Source organism: Prosopis cineraria, unplaced genomic scaffold, assembly GCF_029017545.1.
Source record: "Prosopis cineraria cultivar Desert tree isolate PC_DT_omini unplaced genomic scaffold, ASM2901754v1 PC167, whole genome shotgun sequence".
Classification (NCBI taxonomy): Eukaryota; Viridiplantae; Streptophyta; class Magnoliopsida; order Fabales; family Fabaceae; genus Prosopis; species Prosopis cineraria.
In genome coordinates this window covers 57,206-66,044 of record NW_026555494.1, presented here as the reverse complement: position 1 = coordinate 66,044, position 8,839 = coordinate 57,206, and the positions used below count along the sequence as shown (strand labels likewise).

Sequence of the window (8,839 nt, the reverse complement as noted above, 5' to 3'; positions counted from 1 at the left end):
AGATGACTTTGTGAATCTATCATATTGAGTTGGCTCTTTCTTGGAGTGGACATTTTCGCCTTTTAAAATGATTAAGATGCTTGTTTGCTTGGAAGCTCATCACAAGGTTATCAACTCAAAAAGAAAAAGCTAAAAGCTATTCTTTTTTTTTTTTCTTCTTTTTAATGATAGATTTTTTTCTACCCACTCACATTCGCCTATTCAGAAGTAAACATTTAAACTTAAAATACTTGCTGAAAAAATAAAAAGTACTCCTTGCTACAATTAAATTAAATAATTATAGTTTTATTATATTAGTAAGATTATCATAATTTAATAAGATTATCATATTAGTAAGTTTTTATTTCCGTTGGTTTTTTTATAAAACAACTTTTTTTCATCTAAGAAAATCTTAAAATTATTACTCATTTTCTACATTTTTGTGAGTAATATTTTTTATTAACCAATCCCAATAGAAAAGGTAAATCTCCACTAAGTATATCTAAATTGGTAGTTTCTGCATTTTAATTACCATAATTATCTATATCACCATTGCATAAATTGGTATAACATATAATCCTCCCCTTTTAAAATATAAAATATCTTTAATCGAATTATTACTCCTTGATTAAAGTAATTATCTACTTTTAAACTAACTCTATCTTTTCATATTTATCCTTATTAAACACCTTACAATAAATATAAAGGCATTCACTAATAAAAACACTTAAAAAAAAGATAATGATTACACCTTAAAAAACTAAAAATACTTTATACTTTTAAATATTTAACTTCTTAAAAAATATTTTATATTTTTAAATAAAAGAGTATATATTTGACTGAGGTTGCGTGTGTGTGTTTTTAATTAGTTATAAAAGAATCAAATTTTTCTTCACAAGTATTGCAACCTAGTGAGAATTCAATGTTTTTTAATAGTCTCACTGTTTGTGAGAGTGGAATCTTCCAATTTTTCGACATTTTCTATTTACTTTTTCCCTCCAAATTTCATTTTAAAAATTCTCCGTAAATCGATCTTAAATTGATGCGGGAATATATTTATTGGCATTTTAGAGAATATTTGTACAACAAGTTTGACCAAATGCAGAAAAAAAAAGTGGATGGCCCACCCTACAAGATTTGAGAAAGGCACATGGCTTACAATTCTGGTCTGGACATTTAAATTCACGATGTTTATAATAATTTTAAATTTTAAATTATTTTTAGATATTATCATATTAAAATTTTAACATTTAAGAAGCCTCTTTATAGTTCAGAATTTATTTACTGACCATTTTTATTTTATATCTTTTAATATAAATATCTTCAATTCAGAATGTTTGTGGATATTTTTTCAAAACTAATTAGAACACTTTTCTTCCATAAGCAGAAGATTCCAAAGTGAGGAATATTTGGGCAAATAGAGAAGCTACTGATATCATGGTAATTTTCTAAGTACATTAAATTCTTTTAGGCATTTATACCATCAAGTTGAAAAGGTATTCTCTGAATTTTTTATAAAAAAAATGCAAATATTGAGCTTGATTTGAAATTTCTAATTTCTAATTTTTAGTATATATGTTTGAAGGAAACTGTATTTATTTTCAATATACCCAAATTACAATGACCAACTTTTATTTTCTTTTGTTTTATTTTTTTTGTTAAAAATTATTTTTAACTTAGTCCTTTCTCATAGAAAATTATAATTCACATATCACCCATGCATGCACACAAACATGTCAATGCCACTTCTAAGCAAGGAAGTGACACTACTACTAAAACAATTAGCCGTGGACTTTTTTTTTTTTTTTCATTTGCTAACTTCATGAATTGATGTATTCTTTTTCCGTTTTCAAAAATATATATATAATTTTAATTTTTTCTACATCTACAAAAATATTTTTTATTTAAAAATTTTAACTATTCCAAATGTTATTTTAGGTAGAATCATATGAAGTTAACTAGGTCAGATATTAAAGATTGGGTTCAAACGTGGTAAACAAGAAAGATACAATTTTTTTTTAAAAAAATTCAAATCAATGCTAAAATAAAGTTTAAGAAAAAATATTTAAGAAAATTTTTGCATTCAATTTAAAATAAAGTTCCAGATTCTATCATATTTTCTTCAAAATAAAAGTCATTGCAAATAAATTTTAAAATTTCAGCTCTATTAAACATTAAAAAATTATTTAAAATAGTTGTACTCAAAATTTAAAAATAAATTACGTGAAATAAAATAAAATTATATCCATGTAAAATATGAAAACTCTATAAAAAGAAAGTGTACTACTAACAAACTCTTAATATTCTGATGCACTCAAGTTTGATATAAAAACAGTGCAATAAATGGTAGAGTTAGTGTCCTACTCTCACAACCACTAAAGCCATGCCAACAATTTGAAGCTACCAACTTCCATATTTATAGTACATTTATTAAATTAATATTAAAATTTATTAATTCAATGGGTAAAGTTGTTGAACAGTCAGATTTTATTTCAAACAAAAATGTGAGCCCTCTCCTATAAAGTCTAAAACTCAACAGTGCCTTCCATTATGGACCAATTTGACAAAGCCACAATAATAAAATACAACCCCCAAGCACTACAAAACCAACAAAACATGCACACCAAAATTCCTATCTTATCATATCATATCATTCCCTTGAAATAAGGAAGTGTTTCATAATTCATATTCAACTTCACAAAGTCAATTACCAGCTTAATGAGTGATTAAATCAGGTGATATATAAAACAAAAAGTATATTAGTTTTTTTTAACTTTTTAAATTTATAATGTGCATTGTAAGAGCAGAAGTTAGGTTGAATCTATGATATTGAAAAAATAATAACAATTTGAGTAAATTATCTGTCAAACTATTTCTAGAATTGGATTCAATTTCATTCTTAGACTTTAAAATTTTATAATAAATTAATTTACTGATAACAACACGAAAGTTTCAGTTAAAAAAAGGAAGAAAAACTGTCAGAAATTAATTCAATTTTTCTATTAACCATGTCTTTGTCGTTTCTCTAATATATAAAATTTTATATTTTTCAAATTAAAAATAATTACCACTATTCTTAAACACTTATAATAAAATGTTTTAGCATAATTAAGATCTAAGATATGATTATTATTTTTCCAAAACAAAAGTCAGATCCAACTCAAAACTTGGTCAAATTAATCTATCAGCAACGAGAAAAAATGTGGGATGCCACTTTATTTTATATTAAGTATTGACATTGAGGTTGTTTCTGGAACCTATTTATCGCATTTCAGGTAATTTACATATTCCATATCTTAAAAAATTCTAATTTACTTATTTCCGTTTGGTCAAAGTCTCAAAGACACATCATTTGTGCCCAGACCATGAGAGTCCGCAATTTTTTTTGTGTGGAAAAAAACCTTCATTAAATCTCATGAAAATAAAATTTTTGACCAGAAAATGTCATGAAAATCAGATTCAAATCTTTGATTAGTCTCTTCTGGTTCTGATCTAACTGGAAAGCTAGAAAAGTGTACATAGGAATATATTTTCTTATCCCTCTTCAAAAAAACAATTTGATGATCAAAACAATAAGGAAAATTCCTCTCCTTGAATTGCACAGAGAAGTAAAATGGTTAATTGAAATAACGTTCAAATGGAATCATTTCCAAAAATTAAAATCAACAAAAAATTATTTTTAAATTTTTATATAATATTTAAAACAAAAACATTAGTCAATAAAAAGGAACTAAAAAAAGTAGAAGTTAGTTTCTGACAGAGGTTGATCGACTTCCTCTGAGAGCGACTTCTACATTTAATAACTTTCTTATTTAATATTCTAAAACAGCGTCCACTAAAACACGCATGCTTCGCAATTGTTTTGCATAGTGGAGAAAAGAAAATAGATAATAAAACCAAAAATACAGAAAAATTTCATCATCTCATGTTCTTTAAACTGTAAAAAATTAAAGTTCGAATACAACTAACAAAGTAGCAACCCTAAACCAAAAAAAAAAAAACGGTAATTAACTAACAACCCTAAGCATAATAGTTGGGTTCCTCCATTAATGGATGCTAAAAGTCATTTGTTACAGAAACAAAGCATGGTAATTTAAGAGAACCGAATTACAAGTTAAAATTCGGGAAAGAAAGAGTAAAAAGCTGAGCATATAAGTTATATAAAATTATACAGAAAATTTGACCAAAACTTTTAGTTTTTACCTTTGAAGAAATCAAAGTGCTAGCGCACCGAAACTTCTCCACTGTCTGATGCGATCGAGGACGAATTCTGCATCTGAAACTCCAGAATTGTCGATCTTGCTGACATATCGTCTTCATCGGTTGGAGCAGGAAGATTGAGGTCTATGAAATTTTCAACTAATTTGGTGGAAGCTCGAGTCGGTAATGTCGAAGAACCAGTGAGATGGGTCCTCTTGTGTCCTCCAAGAGCCTGACCCGAAGAGAACACTCTGAAACAGATAGGGCATTCGTGAATTTTCTTATCGATCATTGAAGAAGATGATGTGCCTCCATCATTATTATGATTCTCGAGCTCCACTTTGATCTTCTTGTGACTAGCTCTGTGACCACCAAGTGCTTGATAAGATCGAAACACCTTCTTGCAAGTCTCGCACGTGTACTTCCCACGAACTCTGGATTTCGACGGTTTGAGAGCCCCCTCGGATTCATCACCATCGTCTTCTTCTTCGTCGTCGTCTTCCCCCGCGACGTCGTCTTGGTCTTTCAGATCGTTTTGTCCCTTCCATTTGTCTCTAGAAAGCATCATAAGGCAGTAGGCGACGTCTTCTTCGGTGGTCGTATCGGAGATCGAACTCGCCGGTTCAGCCTCCGCAATCCACGACTCGGTCTTACACAATTCGTTCGATTTGAGCATTTCCACGGTTTCTTGTTTCTGAATTTTCTTGTGACTGTAGTAATCATCACCATCGAAACTACCGAGTCTCCAAGCACGTTTGGATCGTTTTCGAGTTGTCTTCTTCGATGACTCGGTCTCCGTCTCGCTCTCTCTGTCTTGGAGGATCACAGAGCCATTAGTATCCACAACGAACGAAAACTCAGGATCTACAGCTCGAAGGCTTCTCTTTGGATTCTCTCTTACACCATAGCTCAGACCGTTGTCTCCTTCATCTTCAGACGAAGAAGAAGAAGAAGAAGGCGGGTCAGCCTCGAAACTCAGTAAGGTAGGAGAAGGTGATCGAGATTCCTCTGGTTTGGAAGGTAGTGGAAGCTTCTTCATGTGAGACCTCATGTGACCTCCCAGAGCTCTGCCATTAGCGAAGGTTTTGAAGCAAAGCTTGCACTCACGCTTGTCCATGAAGCAAGAAGATCAGAGTCAGACACGGCGAACGCAAAACAGAGAGCGAATACTCTGTTTGTTCTTCTTTCTGAGAGAGCACTATAAATAAAGGGCACGCAAATTTATCTCTAATTTTTTTCTAATAAAAAAAGAAAGAAAGAATATAAGAAACTTTTTGGTTATCTTTTTATAAGGTGCTTTTTCTAGTTTTTTTTATTTTTTAATTTCTTGAAAACGTTCAAAGGCCATAATAAATTTGGAAATTAATTTTTTTGTTAAAAAAACTACTACAAGAAACATGCAAGACTTGGCCGTTTCTATATTAAATCGCTTTATGTCTATCTTTTTTCTGAAGCTTTGACTTTGTTCACTTCCCAAAAGGCCCTCTGTATCTTGTTCGCTCTCGGTAATAGTATTGGATTTACAGCCAATTGATTCTTCATGATCTCCAACATTAAATATATATATATATATATATATATATAAATTTAAAGATTTAGATTTTATAAATATTACATTTAAGACTTTAAGATTTTGACTCCTTTACAAAGTAAATTTACTATTAAATTTTAGGCATGTTAATCAATATATATATATATATTTAAAGGTTTAGATTTTATAAATCTTACATTTAAGACTTTAAGATTTTGAATCCTTTACAGAGAAAATTTATTATTAAATTTTAGGCATGTTAATCATTAAGTTTGAAGAAAGTTAGTATCAAAATTATTTAATTATATAGCTTATAAGGATATTTATTACTTTTTTAAAAACTTAATAGAAAATTTAACTTTGAGAAAATAACAATTTTGTTATTCATAACTTAAAAAATTAAGTTCTTTTTTGAGTTTATGGATCACTGTCTAGTAAGGCTTAGACTCCAATTCAAAATTTTAAAATAAGTTAATTCAATTTTTTTAACTAGTGAAACAAAGCACCCTACTTAAATCTAGGTTTATAATTTTTTTTTTAATTAGCAAAAGAAAGAAAGAAGGAAGGAAATGAAGCTTTTTTTTCCCCCTTAGCTAACAACGTAGTAATTGATAAAATATTTTTTGTCAGTCTAGTGTAAACGTCAATAACAATAATAACAAAACTAGATAGTAAACACAGGTCCCTTCGTAGACATTTGATAAAATTGGAACAATACAGGGATACAAGAAAAATTAATAACTAAAACTATCTCAATTGTAACAGGCAAAATACATACATATAATATATATATATATATATATATGTATGTATGTATGTATGTATGTATGTATGTCAATGTCAAGGGGATTAAATTCCACCGCACAAGTTTTGTACTGTTTTTCCCCGGCCAAAGTTAGGTAGGCATATTACTCTAAGTTTAACGTATTGTTCAAAGATCGTAATTGGTAAATAAACAATCTAATTAAATAACTTATCCCTGCATTTAAACACAGCAAAAATCCATAGGACTAGTCAATTTTCTTTAGAGTTTATTATGTGATGAAAATTTGATGGATAGATTTAACAAGAGAGTTTCAGTGAATTAATATTATAGAATACTATATAATTTATAGTGAATTAATACTATATAATTTATGTAACTCGTTTCTAAAAATTGCATATAGTGCAGTACCAAAACCTATATATAGTTCACATTCTAATGTTTTTAGTTTGAAAAATTAATAAATCCAAATAAATAATAATTTAACCTTTGTTAGGTCATTTAAAATAATAATTTAACCTATCAGCAACGTCATTTCCTTTCATTTTAGATTTTAGATATTTAAACTCTCTTTTTTATTATAGAATTACAAAATATTTTTAAAAAAAATTACTCCCTCAAATATCCGCAAGCCAGTAAAGTTCACATTCTCATAAAAATATGCTATTTTTCATTTTTACTCTTAATCTCAATTACTAATACATTTTAGAACGAGTGAAAGATAAATTTATACTAAAATTTAGGTTCATAAATATAAGGGATAAAATGAGAAAATTTTATTTTGCATGTACTGGGCTGCTTATATTACAAATCAAAATTAAAAAGGGAGAAATGCTTATATTTTATACTGGAGGGAGTATATTTTGAATGCTATATAAAATTTGTAACATAAGCATAATTAATCACCATTAATTCAATGACATTAAATTGTGAATCCATAATTTTCATGAGGGTTATTTTGGAAAATTAATAAATGAACAGGACGAACTGGTGGCTTTGTTCAGTTGTTGGTCCCAGTCAATGAGAAACTGCTTGCATTTGTTGTAACGGCGAAGCAGAGTGAAATGACAAGAGGGTCCTTCTTTCTCCAAGCCGACCTGAACGAAGCGACCTTCAGGCTTCAGGTTTGATAACGTCACACGCCTGTCATATAAACTACATGACCCAAAACGACAACCATCGGAACCAAGCATTACATGTAGCTTCCGGCATCTTCCCTGCCGTTTTAGTGTCCAATGGTTTTTCTCAAGAAGTTGACCAATGGACCTTAATAATAAACACTATTAAATTAAATTAAATTCAAAACGGAATCCGAATTTTTTTAATTTTGTGTGTGGGGTGGTGATTCTGTTACTTTATGCCGGTGATCAGAGCGCCAATCGTCAGCGTTGGTTGCTTCAGCATTCCGGCTGGCCCTTGCTTGATTAATTAATTAAACGTATCTTTATACAATTATTTTATATATATTGTAGTATTAGGTCAGATTTAAATATTATTTAATTAAATTTAAGTATTGTTAAAACTCCATTTGATCCAAAATATAGCACATTTTTTTCTGACAGTTAGTGTTAGCCTGTGACACATTAAAAAAAAAACAATAATATTTCTAAATTCTTCTTTTCTACATCGTATCGAGAATATCTTTTTTTTTCCAAATGATTTTATTAATTGTAGTGCAGAGGGAGATTATTTTTTTGGGGCTTGAGGTATATGAATTAATTGGATTATTGGAGAGTAACTTTGAAAAGTAGTGATGATTTTTTTTTTTCATTTTAATGATACAAAAAACTTTAATTTATTTTAACTACTTTTCTAATCCTTATGAAGTTCTCCATCTATCCTAATTAATGAGACACTTTTATATAAAATTATGTATATAAATAAAGTTTATTAAATAAAATTTATAAAATAAATTTTATTAAATATACTTTATAGTTTTATTTGTCAAACTAAAAATATAAATTTTTTAAAATAACCTTTATTTAATGTAGCCTTATTTGTGAAACATTAAATAGAGAGGGAGGAAATATAATGATAAGGGAAATGCAATATTAGAGCAAGTATAATTACTTAAACTTTATTTTTTTGCACATCAAATCGCATTCAAAAGTATCTTATAAATTAAAAATATATATATAGTTAATGATGTCCTGTATTTTGGATTGGAGGTAATATTCAATTATCTCAATGTATTTTCTTTTATTTACAATGTTAAAACATTTTCAATATACAGTATCTAATACCCGATATTATTAACTTATATTTGATCATTATCAAGCCCAAACAAAGCTAGCTTTATCTCAAGAATCAGATACCTTTTATATTCACATGAACTTAAACTTAAAAGCTCATACTTAAATAGTTAT

The 8,839-nt window shown here is 28.5% G+C and overlaps 1 protein-coding gene across 1 annotated transcript; it reads right to left on the bottom strand.

Moving 5' to 3' along the window:
* Window positions 1–3,986: 3,986 nt before the first annotated feature.
* LOC129295688 (zinc finger protein ZAT4-like) lies at window positions 3,987–5,370 on the bottom strand. Its single transcript, XM_054934233.1, is given in 2 exon segments — window positions 3,987–4,288; window positions 4,291–5,370. Coding segments are annotated over 2 exon segments (1,101 nt in total). The 5' UTR covers window positions 5,297–5,370; the 3' UTR covers window positions 3,987–4,193.
* Between the last annotated feature and the right edge of the window lie 3,469 nt (window positions 5,371–8,839).